This window comes from Enhydra lutris, unplaced genomic scaffold (assembly GCF_002288905.1).
Source record: "Enhydra lutris kenyoni isolate GAN:26980312 unplaced genomic scaffold, ASM228890v2 scaffoldscaffold9, whole genome shotgun sequence".
NCBI lineage: Eukaryota > Metazoa > Chordata > Mammalia > Carnivora > Mustelidae > Enhydra > Enhydra lutris.
In genome coordinates, this window is record NW_019154093.1 from 81,306,750 (window position 1) to 81,320,176 (window position 13,427).

The 13,427-nt window shown below is 36.7% G+C and overlaps 1 protein-coding gene across 1 annotated transcript in view; it reads right to left on the minus strand.

Moving 5' to 3' along the window:
- Window positions 1-13,427, minus strand: part of LOC111143066 (sperm associated antigen 17) — a 262,265-nt gene that overhangs the window by 142,973 nt on the left and 105,865 nt on the right. The window contains exons 16-18 of the mRNA XM_022496516.1: window positions 8,798-8,859; window positions 8,087-8,200; window positions 797-951 (exon numbers count right to left, since the gene is read on the minus strand). Coding sequence (XP_022352224.1) covers window positions 797-951; window positions 8,087-8,200; window positions 8,798-8,859 — 331 coding nt within the window. The remainder of the gene's footprint in view (window positions 1-796; window positions 952-8,086; window positions 8,201-8,797; window positions 8,860-13,427) is intronic.

Genomic DNA, 13,427 nt, shown 5'->3' on the forward strand with positions numbered 1-13,427 from the left:
GCAAATGTTGTAGATAATCCTTTCACACTATCCTCTCTCCCAATGGATCCTGCCATCCATCCCCCAAACAGCCACTATCTCTAAACGGTTTTCCATGTGAAGTGTTCCTATTCTTCCCAAAATAATGTACTATATTATGTGAGCTGTATATGTGAGCGAAGGATTAGTACACAACCTGTTTCCCCAGTTATTCTGCAAGTCCATTTTCTATCATTCTGTATCCTTTTAAGCTAAAACAATGCTGTGCAAATAATAAATACTGGATAAACATTAACCAGCAATGAAAAAATAAAATATTCTCATCATTACTGAGAAGAGAACAAAGCTTTAAGATCCTGAAGAAATAATCAAGGAGCTTGGAAAAAAATCACTGATTTCTAGAGGTCTCAGTTTGCTGAGCAACTGGCTGCTGTGTTGACATGTCACTCAGTTGCCTACCTTTGAGTCTTCCCCAGATCAAGTGGAGTTGTCCAGAATCAGCATGCAGAATGTCATGTTTCAGAATTTCTACTTGAAATCTTTCAGAGGCAGTTTTATTAGAATCTAAGTAAATCAGGTGTGAGGTAAGAGCATCCTCATTAGACTTAACTGGTCCCAAAATGACATCTGTCTTCTTTAGTGGTATAGCTCTGATGCTTATCACAGTGGCTGGTACAGCTCAGACCTTTGGCTTGAACTAAATTGAAAGTTTCTTTGACTTGAGCCACCTTGCTTAGACTAAGAAGCTAACCAGGTGACTAAGTAACTAACAAGGTAACTAAACTAAGATAGCAATTAACTAAACAAAGTTGGTTACCTGAATCCAACATTGGAGTGAAGAGCAATATTCCAATGTTCACAATGCAGACGTTGTACATTCATTGGATTATGAAACACTAAAAGTAGAGAGTTGTCCTGGGTATGGTAATAAGAATCAATCCACCTGTATTGCTGGTTGGCTTCTTGAAGAACCTGAAATCAACATATTTACATTATTGTGTATGTGTGTGTGTGTGTGTGTGTGTGTGTGTGTTTTTCCCCCCCAGAAGGAGGGTTTCTTGCTAGGGCATATCTCAGCTCCCTTCTCTTCCTGTTAGTCTCACTGTTAGTGAGAACATAAGCAGTGGATTTTTTTTTTTTTTTGGAGCTGAATTCAGCAACTCTTATAGAAAAACAGATACCAGGTTTCATGTGTTTTTTATTAAGGCTGGGTGATAATAATTAAGTCAAGCAGTTATTTAACTTTTTCCATGCCTTCATACAGATCCTTTCATTTTGTCATTATTAAAAACCCCAGATAAATAGGTACAGTTATTTTTCCTATTTAAAAATACTAAAATCCTCATTTTTTCAGTGGAAATTGGGGCTCAGAGAGGAAAAGAGATTCGTCCAACAACACAGAGTTCGTAATTTCCAGGACAAGTCTCACACAAGTCCAAGTGTCACTGTTTTTGCACTCCAAAGACTGCTCTCCACGTGTACCGGGCTATAGTATAGAGAAATGAGGTGAGTAGTCTTTTTCATACATACTGTTTTCAAACGACTTCTACTCCTGGCCTTTTCCAGAACATTCCACCCTCAGCATGCCCTGCAATTGCAGCTACCAATAGAGGGACAGAGAGGGTAGGCACACTTGTGTCCTGCTTCCATTTCACTGCTGATCAATATAAGGAAACATGTCCACGGGAAGATAAATTAGGTAGCTGTGGGTTGTTTTCAACATCAAACTCGTGTAGGAACTTTCAGTTTTCTATTGTTTGGGTGATCTGAAGGCATGGAATTGCTTATTATATTAGGAAAGGACTGTTTTAGTTTTGCTTTCAATTTTACACTGGTAGCATTACCAAAATAATACATTTACTCCCCCAATCTAGTCCCTTGTATGAGAGTCTTTATGGTGTGGCATTTAAGCTATTACATCTGTTCCCTAAGAAGTAATACCAGAAATACACATATGGTGAATATTTTTGCATTAATTGTTTTTGTTTGTTTTTGTTACATATGGTACTATCCATTACTTTACTTTTTGGAAAAGCAAATTCTTTTTATTTATTTATTTATTTATTTATTTTTAAAGATTTTATTTATTTATTTGACAGACAGAGATCACAAGTAGGCAGAGAGGCAGGCAAGAGAGAGAGGGAGGGGGAAGCAGGCTCCCTGCTGAGCAGAGAGCCCGAAGCAGGGCTTGATCCCAGGACCCTGAGATCATGACCTGAGCCGAAGGCAGAGGCTTTAACCCATTGAGCCACCCAGGCACCCCGCAAATTCCTTTTAGACTTTAAATCCCTAAACCAAGTATGTTCATTTCTGATGAATATGTATCCTTCTTTCCATTAGAGAGCTCTGCAAAATGTGTTTTCATATTTACTTTGGCTGCTAGAATTTACATATTTACACTAAGTTTCTCAGAGCTATAGTTGCTCTCAATCAATGCTTGACAAGTTTTCATGTATCTTTCCTCACCTTTTTTTTTTACTATTTGGCTTTTACCTATTAGTCTATATTAATATTGCTGGTGCCATAAATTTATTATTAAAAATAAACATGTACTTATTGCAGCATTATTCACAGTAGCCAAGATATGGAGGCAACTGTGCACCTGGGTGGCTCAGTCGGCTAAGCATCTGCCTTCAGCTCAGGTCATGATCCTGGAGTCCTGGGATGAAATCCTGCATAGGGTTCTCTGCTCAGTAGGGAGTCTGCTTCTCACTCTCCCTCTGCCCCTCCCCTCTGCTCATGCTTGCTCTATGTCTCTCAAAATACATAAATAAAAATCTTAAAAAAAAAAAAGATATGGCAGTAAACCAAATGTTCTACCATAGGTGAATGGATAAAGGAGATGTGAGATATATTTATATATATACACGCACACATATATACACACAATTACATATATACATATATGTATACAGATATAGGTACAATATATATGTACATATATACAATTAAATATATAGATATATAAATATATAATGTATACTATATATACCATATAAATTTATTGCATATATATATAATTAAAAATTACCCCAACATGCAAAAGAATGAACTCTTGTCATTTGCAATAACATGGATGGATCTGGAAGGTATAATGCTAATTGAAATAAGTCAGTCAGAGAAAGACAAATACCACATGATTTCACTCATATGTGGAAGTTATGAAGCAAAACAAATGAACAAACAAAGGAAAAAGAGTTAAACAAAAAACAGATTCTTAAATACAGAAAACAAACTGGTGGTTGCCCAGAGGCAGGTTGCCCAGAGGCAGGTGAAACAGGTGAAGGGGATGAGGAGAACACTTATCATGACGAGCACTGAGAAATGTATAGAAGAGTTGAATCATTATATTTTATACCTGAAACTAATATAACTCTGTATATTAACTATACTTCAGTTAAAACAATAAATACCTACTATGTTCCCGATACTGTGTAGGTTCTAGGAAAACAAAAGTGAACAAGGTAAGATTTTCCTTTAAGAGCTGATTAAGATTTTTATAGATCATCCTGGATTCAGAGACATATCCTAAGAAGATGAAATTGATGGAGTATCTGTCTGATACATAGCATGGATGGGGCAGGAGCAGAAGTGGGTTGACGATGAGGGGGATGCTGTGCTAGAACAACTGGATGGTGGCTGGACTGATGTAGCCACAGTGGAGACGGTGAGGAGCTTTGATGGTATCAAAATTTGATGATGGATCAGACAGGCAGGACACAGGAAAAGCTGAGATAAAGGATGACTCTTAGCCAATTTGGCTTGAAGGTGGTATTTTCTGAGATCGATGAGGAGAAGAACATGCTTAGGTGGGAAAATTATTAGTTTCATCTGAGACACTGAAGCTGAGATGCTTGTCAGAAATTCAATTGGAATTTGGAGTTAGGTCTTCTAGGGTGGAATCAAGAGAGAAATCGTTTGGAAGGTAAAATTTTAGAAGTCATTAATATTAGATCAAATACATAGATGAATCATCACAAGAATGTTTACAGTAGAGAGAAGATGGTTCAGGGCTAAGACTCCAGACATTCTGATATTTAGACGTTAGGTCAACAAAATTCCAAACAGAGCACTGAGGAGAGGTATATTAAGGCATCTTGGTAATGGAGAGTGAGGAGTATTTCACAGTGAAGTGGTCAGCTCTGTGTTGCTGTTAAAAGGTCAAGGAAGATGAAGAAAGATATATATCCATAGATATGGCAGGACAGCAATCATGCAGCTTCATGGAATGGTGAGGACAGAACCAAATTGAAAAAAAAAAAAAGTCTGTGTGAATGTCCAGTTAAAGATAAAAGATTAAACACATGTACTTCTTGGCACCTCATTAAAAGAACAGTAAAATTACTGGGTTTTAATACCATGAAATTGAAGGTCACGGGAGAGGAAATAAAGGTAACAAGAGTTTAGAAGCTAGAAAGCAGAAGGATAAGAGATTACTGACAGCAGACATAGAAGACCAAATTCTAAGATTAATTTTATGAGAGATCAGAAGTAACCTTACTTGTGTGCAGAAGTGCAGAAAGGCTCAAGAAATGGCAGTGTTAGGTACCTCTGAGAGTGGGGTAAAAGTGGCACTGAAAATAGGAAGATTAGAATACTTTTTAGGAAGCTGTTAGGGTCCCCAGAAGCTCTTGAGAATTCTGAGCAATGAGGAGGTTGCCCTCCTCCCCCGTTAGCAGATAAAGGGAAGATTGTTACCTACAGAATGATGCAGTGCATTCTAAGAAAATGGACCCTAGGCACTACCAAGGGAGAGATGTACTACAGCAAAAAAAAAAAAAAAGAAGGAATTTCATAAAAGTTTAAATTGATGTCCAAGAAATACAAGGTGACCCACATGTGTAATTCTAAATTTTATAGTAGTCACACTTGAAAAGTAAAAAGAAACAGGTGAAGTTAATTTTAAAAGTATATTTTATTTAACCCAATCTGTCAAAAATATTATCATTTCAACATGTAATCAATATAAAAATTGTTAATGAGACATACCATTTTTTTCATATTAAGTCTTTGAAATATATACTTATACAAATATATAGTATATATGTTGTAATATATACAATAAGTAAGTAATATATACTATATTATATAAGTAATATATTCTATATATAGTATAGCAAATTTACAGAACATCTCAATTTGGACCAGCTACATTTCAAGTACTAGGAAGCTTCCTGTGACTTGTGGTTACCACCTTGAATGAGGCTGAATGGCAAGGAACCTGAATGTCTTCCCTCCCCCACACAGCTCCCAAACCCTGACAGGTAAATTATGTCTGTCGGTTAGCAGATTAGGATTTCTTTTCCCCTGGAGAATCCAAATGGCTTAAGAGTACAGACTAATACACCAACACTGTTGGGTCTCCCAAGGAAACCAGCCAGCCAAATATCCCAAAATGAAGTTCATTTATTGACAAATACCCCCCGCCCTGAGCTCATGCAACACTTCCTATGATGCCTTTAGTGTCTCATTATTAACATGAACAAAAGGGCAAATGTCATTAGATATTTCTCTCTAATACGAAAAATGGAGACCCAAAAACAAAACCAAAAAGAAATTTGAGAAAAAAATAAAAAGAAAATTTGAGGAAAACTAGACAATGCAGGGAGAAAACACTGAGACTTCAAAGGACCTTAATATCCTCACAGAGATAAGAGAAGATATGGTATCAGAGAATGTGAACAAGATGCTATAAAAAGGTGATTTGTGATTATAAATAAAACTTTAGGAAATTAACCATGATGATAACAGAAATAGAAGGCTCAGTAGAAGAACTGGGTGAAACTGAGTCTATCTCCAGAACAAGAAGACAAGTATTGGAGACTTAGGAGAGGAAAGGTATGGAAAGTTCAGTCCAGGAGGTCCAGCGCTGAATAATAGGAGCTGCAGGAAGAAAGAAGAGAAAAAGTAGAAAGAAGACAGTTATCAGAGAAACAACTATAGAACATTTTACTGAATATAAAGACTTGAGTCTCTGCATTGTACTGGGTTTACCAGAATGATACTTGGAAATAGAACCACACCAAGGCACACAAACAGGAAACAAAGAACACTGGAACAACGGAGATGTTAAAATCTTCCAGAGAGAGAGAAAACAAACAAACAAACAAACAAACAAAAAACCTCAAAAAACAAAAACCAGACTCAAACAACTGATCAGGAATCAGAATTTCATGTTTTGTTTTGTTTTGTTTTTCCTTCTCAAGGACAATCCAAGAAGATAGAACACTACTGAGGAATGGCTTCAAAATTTTCAGGGAAAATGTTTTCTAAATTGAGCTATTTTATATAAAGCCAAACTGTCACTCAGATGTAAGGGTAGAATTAAGATGTTTTCAAACATCCAATGCTCCCAAAATTTACCTGCCATCTATTTTAATTCAGGAAGCAGCTAGAAGAGATAGTCCCCTACAAAAAGAGAGTAACCCAAGAAAGAAGATGACATGGGGTTCAGACACTGGAGTATCTGGATGGAAAGAGAGGCCAAAGCTGTGACCAGGATGACAATAAAGGAGGCTCCCCACAGCTGCAAAGCAGGACTGGAGGGTTAGCAGGAGTTCACAGCATATGGGAGAGAGGTGGCTTAGAGTAAAACTGAGAGAATGTTAGGTTTGAATGTATTGAGAGGAGATCTTACTCTTCGGTAGAGAGCTTGAGTAATGATAAATGCATAGTAAACCACACAAATGAAGAAAATGTTAGAAAACAAACTCCAGGGAAAACAAAAAGTATCAAGAAAGGAAATGTAATCAGAGTATTTACATAGTTTAGCTATAAATAACATTTATACAAATGAAATAAAGTAAATACTGAATATTGATATAACAAAAAATGATATGGTTAACAATGTTAGCAGATGGCAGAAAGTGTTAGTGTGCATGTAGGAGTGTATGAGTGATTGTGTACTTGTGTGTGTGTGTGTTTGCACGCATGTATGCATGCACATGCTGCATGGTTTGCAGAGCTGTTTTCTCAGGAGGGAGTCAATTGATGATGATGCCCAATGGAAACAAAAACTAAACAAAATACACTTGTTTTTAGAGATAATTGAGTTAAGTAACACCAGAAATAGGTAAATAAATATTTTAAAGTTTTTAACCTCTGGCAATTTAGGTATAGGGGTGGGAGAAAGCTGCTATTTTTCCTAAGACTCTATATAGAACTTTCTGGCTTTAAAAATGTGTGGATATAAAAGTTTGATATTGATAAGACTAAAATTTAAAAGATGAAACAAAAATTAGTATGGGTTTTTGCATGAAACACGTAAACAGAAATTGTAGGATTCCTTGTTATTTTGCAGAGTGGTTAAGAGCACAAGTTCTGGGGCCAGATTTCTTCGGTTCATATCCTGCTTCACTCACTCACCAGACATGTAACCTTGGACAAAAGTTACTATTGGTCAAGTTGTCTCAATTTCTTACTATTTACATAGTTTCTACTTTATAGGATTATTGCAAGAATTAAATGAGCAAATAATATGCACAAGCCATTGCTAGTATATGGTAAGTGCTCAATAAATGCTAGCTATTGCTGGTCTCCTTGACCTGTCAACTGTATCAAGTCAATACTTGGAGGTGCACCTGGGTGGCTCAGTCAGTTGGGCAACCAACTCTTGGTTTTGGCTCAGGTCCTGATCTCAGGGTCCTCAGATGCTATACTCAGAGGGGAGTCTGGTTGAGATTCTCTTTCTCCCTCTCCCTATACCCCTCCCCATGCTCTCTCTCTCAAAGGAATAAATAAATCTTAAAAAAAAAACTTTGAAACGTGGTGAAAACTTAATAGAATGGATAGGTGATACAGGAAAAATATAAGGTTGCTGTCCCATAATACCTGACTTTTGTTCTTGGAAAATATGTGCAGCAGTCACGTACACTTCTTTTTTGTTTATAAAAACATCCCTTTGGAAAATATATTTTAAACTATTTTGGAGATTCCCTCGGCATGCATAGCTCAATTTGGGAATAAATTCCTTTTATAGCTGAAGTAAATAGGAATATTGATCTGAAGGAGATCTGAGAGAGTGACCTAGAAGTGAATTGTTTTAAATCATACCATGACTCCCCAGACCTGTCCAAGTGTCTCCTAGAGACTCACGGTCCATTAATACCTGAAGCAGAACTTTCGGTTTAAAATGTTCAGTGAAACTCCAGTCCATTAGACTGCGTTGTTGCGTTTTCTTTATGTCCTCTAACTCGGCTTCCACAGTCATCTTCTTGGGTTTCTAAAAAAATCATAGGAGTGCAATTTCAGCTTTAATTTGTGCAAGTCCAAATGAAGCCCTCTTGGACTCCCTCAACTAACCAGCATGTACTCCATCTAATTGGGGAAATCTGCATATGTATAAATCCATATGGCAACATTTTAGGAGAACTGCTGCCAGAAAGAGTATGCCTTTGAGTTTTTTTTTTTTTTATGGGCAACATAATCTAAATATTTTTATTGTTAGGTTATACTCTTCTGAGTCCTGTTAGCAATTATAGGCAGGTTTTCTGAACTCACTTCAAGACAGCATTAGTTCTACATGGCTGTATGGTCAGCAGGTGTTTGTGAAGTTGCCAAACCACACTGTCTAGAGAGGAGCATGGAGCTTGGAAGTTTTGCTTAAGCCGCTAGTGAAATTAACTCCTTTATCTCCAGTTGGAGCTGGTCTGGGGATGTCAGAGCAATCCCCCATTCCCTGCTGTGCCTCTCCTTTGTGTGTGTGTGTGTGTGTGTGTGTATGTGTGTGTGTGTGTGTGTTTCTCTCGCTCTGGGTCACAGTTTTTTCAGATCATCTTACTTGTATCTACACTGCTAGGAAAACAATTCCTTACCTTACCTTTTCAAGAGGCTCAGCCTTTGTGACTCCTTCATCTTTGATCTCATTGTTCGTGGTCTGTTCTATAAATCAAAGACACCAACATCCAGTTGTATTTGGGCTTTGTTCTTGCCTTTGTCAGTGCTGTGCATTTTTGCTGCCCTTATGATCTATGTTTCTGGCTGAAAAGGTAATTCCTGAAAGGCATGTTTCATGCCTCCCAAAAGGTGTTTATGTTAATAATTCTAAATCAGTGTCTACCTAGAAAAGTTGTACTAAACCCTTTGAAAAGAACCCAGCTTCCTATATGAAGCATTCCCAAATCATATCAGAGTATCTCCCTCACTTCTAAAAATATACCCTTACCTTTATGAGTTGCAAATACTCACTGATTAAGCTATAGCTCTTGTGATTCTGAAACTGTCATATAAAAATGGATACACTGTATAGCATATTCCAAGTTTGACCAAAGAAATGGCATGGGCGATGTATCTTGTGGCAACATATTTGTGATACTACTGAATAACGAAACCAACCTGGTCTTTGATCATCCTTAGAACAACAGCAAATTGATCCCTACAGAGTCAGACATAAAAAACAGTTCCACCTTCACTCTCCAGTGACATCCCTTCCACTCTCCTTTGCTCATCCCCTCCAGACTCACCAGCTTGCTTGCTGTGTCTCAAAGTTTTTACACTTGCCTTTCTTTCTGACATGCTTTGCTTTTAGATAATCACCTGCTTCAAACACTTCATCATATCATTGCTCAAATGTCACCTCCTTAAGGGTCTTTCTGCCTTTTGCCCTGTTTTATTTTTGATCATAGCAGTTACTAGTGTCTTATGATGTTTATTTGTTTATGTCTATCTCTCCATCTCAACGTGAATTCCTGGAGAATAAGAACTTGACCTTATTTTCCCTAACTCTACCCCGAGCACCCAGCACGTGGGAAGGATTCAGTACATTTTGTTTTGATTGAATGAGGAAATTCTACATCACATAATAAAACTGGAAATCTATGTAAAGCCAGAGAGAGAGAGAGAGCGAGAGAGCACAGAACTGTGGAAGAAACTCACAACAAAAGCTTGTTTTAGGGTAGGCATAAAATTCAACTTCATTTTGTGGCAAAGAGAACCATATCTGCACTTCTGGAGGGTGTAGTTAATTGTGTCTACCAAGGATAGGCCAAGGTTTTTCTTTCTTTTTGGAGCATAGCTACTTATATTTTTGCTACTAGTTGTATCTTGCCTTGGGCTGGTGAAGGTGAAGGCATGAACGTTCCATTTTGATTTAGAGGAAAACTATAAAGTCAATTCAGTTTTGTATTTATATAAATACATCTACTCAAGAGAAAACTCAGGCCAACTATAACTCTAAATAGACCATGATGTCCCATGTGTCCTTGAAGCAACTGATATGAAATCTGTGGAATAAAAATTATTCTATTCTGTGGTCTGCCAGATTTCCGGGAGATTTGATATTCCCTCCAGCATCTAAGGATCCAGCAGGAAAAGTCTCCAGTTTAGAAAATATGTTCTAAAAATTGTGCATCGGTTATTTTGTCGTAGGAAAGTACATTCTAAAACTAATGTGAACTCTTCATTTAATAGTAGAATAAAAATCATTTTTTCTTTCTTTCTGATTCTGCCTTCAACCGCATAATCCTTTGACAGTGTGATTCAGTAGTTTTTGACACATCTGGAAATGGATGCTTTCTCATCCCTTTGAAAAACAGCTTTCCTAATCTGTTTTACTTTAGAGATAACAAGATCCCTCTGCAAAGCAGTTACTTTATTAAAAAAACACCCAACAAGCATAAAGGGCACATCTAAACCTTGAGCATCACGGTTATCAACTCTCAGGTTTTTCATAAATATCCAATAGGCCCTGTCAAGTTCAAAAACAGTCTCAGATGGAAATCCCGTGTTTGGTTAAGAAAAGCACAAATATTCAGTCCTTCACATCCAGGAACACGTTTTTATATGTATTTGATGCTAAGATGGTTGTGCAGGAAATACATGAACAATTTCTGCTTTGTTTAAAAGGATTTCAAGTGGCTGTTTTAGAAATATGACTCAGAGTTAGGGGGAAATGCAAGATCAACAGCAACAAATTCCCTGAGACCTAACAGCTCAGCCACCCTCTCCTGTCCCCTCCCCTTGGCTGCAAGAGTTACTTGATGTGGATCAACATACACTATATAGGATCCCTTATAGGTCGTGGGGGCTCAGCTCTCAGGATTGCTCAGCCTCTAGGATATACTCTCCATTTTTAGCCCTGACAGTTCAGAGTTGCTCTAATCATCTGTTTTCCACCAGGATCTGGAATGCCAGTTTACGTGGTTTCACCACCAGGTGGCAAAAGTTGCCTGAGGAAATCTACACATCAGTTGCTCTAAAGAAAAAACAAAATACGGGGAAAAAAACCACAGGCCTTCTTTCCCTCCTGGCTTATTCTGGATCCACATGAACACAAGGTGATTTCTTTTTCATATATTTACATTTCCACAGGATGCACAAAGGCATGATATCCCAGGCTGACTTATTTGGCTTAATTATTTTTGTGAGCTTGGCTAATAGATAAGGGACTTAGAGAAATAAGTCTTTTGGTAACAAAATCAGGTTAAGTATCAGTATGAAGAAGAGACTATGAGTGTGGCTAAACCACTAGACAAGGAATTTCTGGAACTGAGGAAGCCACAAGACACAGTGGGGGAAGCATTGGTTTGGAGTTAGCTTTCTGTTGGAATCCTGACTTCCCATTCCTATGTAGTTGAACAAATTGCTTAACCCCTCTGAGTCTTTGACTCTTCATCTTTAGAATTAGGATAATAGCATCTTACAGACTTGAGGTTTATATTAAACACTAGTTAATATATGTAAAATGTCTTAGCAGAGTGCTTGGAATATAGCAGGGCAATATTAAATAAATATTTCTTCCTCCTCTCCTCTGACTCCCTCACCCTCACCTATCTGCTCTATTAATAAGTAAGCAGATTTTCCCTAATTCTGCTCAATTGATGACTTTCTCTTTCATCATCATCTAAACTAATGAAATGGCAAGATGACCATTCAGTCAATACTGACTGAATACCTGTTCTCTTGTGCCACAGACCACTCTTATTTAATGCTTTTAAAAATTATAAATTTTAACATATACAGAGAAGTACATAGACTACAAATGCTTAGTATAATGGAATATGAGAAAGGACCCAGCACTGCAGACATCTTATGTGTGTCCTTTCTTAACCATGACTTCCTTGTTAAACTATCATATTAATCCATCTTTGTGTGGATTATTTTGGTTTTTCTACATACATGATATTTACAAATAGTAACAGTTTTGTTTCTTCCTTTTCAAAACTTACACTTTTTCTCTTTTTCTTGCCTTACTGAGTTGGCTAGCATCTCCAATGTAGTATTGAACACAATTGTTTATAGTAGTTATCTTCCTGGTGTTGACGGAAATCTTCCAACTTTTCACCGTGATACAAAATGTTAGTTGTAGTAATTTAAGAATAAACTTTATAAGGTAGAGAAAGTTTCCTTCTCTTGCTAGCTTGCTAAGATTTCCTTCATAAATTACTATAGAGTTTCAAGCGCTTTTTCTGCATCTATTGAGATGATGATATTATTTTTCTCTGTGTCAATTGATAGATTTTATTGATTTTTATACTGTATGTTTTTCCTCTATTCCTGTTATAAAAACAGCTTGTGATGTATTATTATCATTCTGTACATTGCTACATCAGTTTATTTATGTTTTATTCAGGAATTTTGCATCTATGTTCATGAGTGAGTTTGATTTATAATTTTCTTTTGTTGTACTATCCCTGACAGTGTTATTATAAGGTTTTTGCCAGCTTTGTAAAATGAGTAGGGGAGGATATCCATTTTTTAATTTCTGGGAATAATTTTTAAGATTAGAATTATTTCTCTTTATTTTATTTTTTTTTTTTTTTGAGTGTTTGGAATCCCTAGTAAATAAGATCATTTGGGTTTGGTATGTCCTACTCAGGAGGATCTTTAATTATTGATTTAATTTATTTAAATGATTACACTACCATGTTTCTATTTCTTTTTGAGTCACTATTGGTAAGATATACTTTTCTACTAATTTGGTCATTTTATTTTAAGATTTAGTGAAATAAAGTTGTTTATATCCTCCTACTATTTTTTACATTTCTGTAGGATCAGAGGGAAGTCTATTTCTTTATTCCTGATGATTTTCATTCCTGATATGGTTTTATTCCTAATATGGTTATTTATGCTTCCTTTTTTGTGGTCTGCCTTTTATTTAAAAAAATTATCAAATTTTCAAAGTCTTTTCAAAGAACCAGAATTTTGTAGTATTTGCTCTTCCTTATTACATCTATATTTTCTTTCTTTTTAGATTTTATTTATTTGAGAGAGTGAGAAATAACGAGAGAAGGAGCCAGCAGAGGGGCAGAGAAGCAGGCTCCCCACTGAGCAAGGAGTCTGATGTGGGACTGGATCCCCGGGCCCTGGGATCATGACCTGAGTCAAAGGCAGATGCTTAACCAACTGAGCCACCTAGCCACCCACACATCTGTATTTTTTTCTGTCAATAATTTACTCTTATTTTTTTTTCCTTTTACTTTATTTGGATTTATTTTGCTCATCTTTATCTA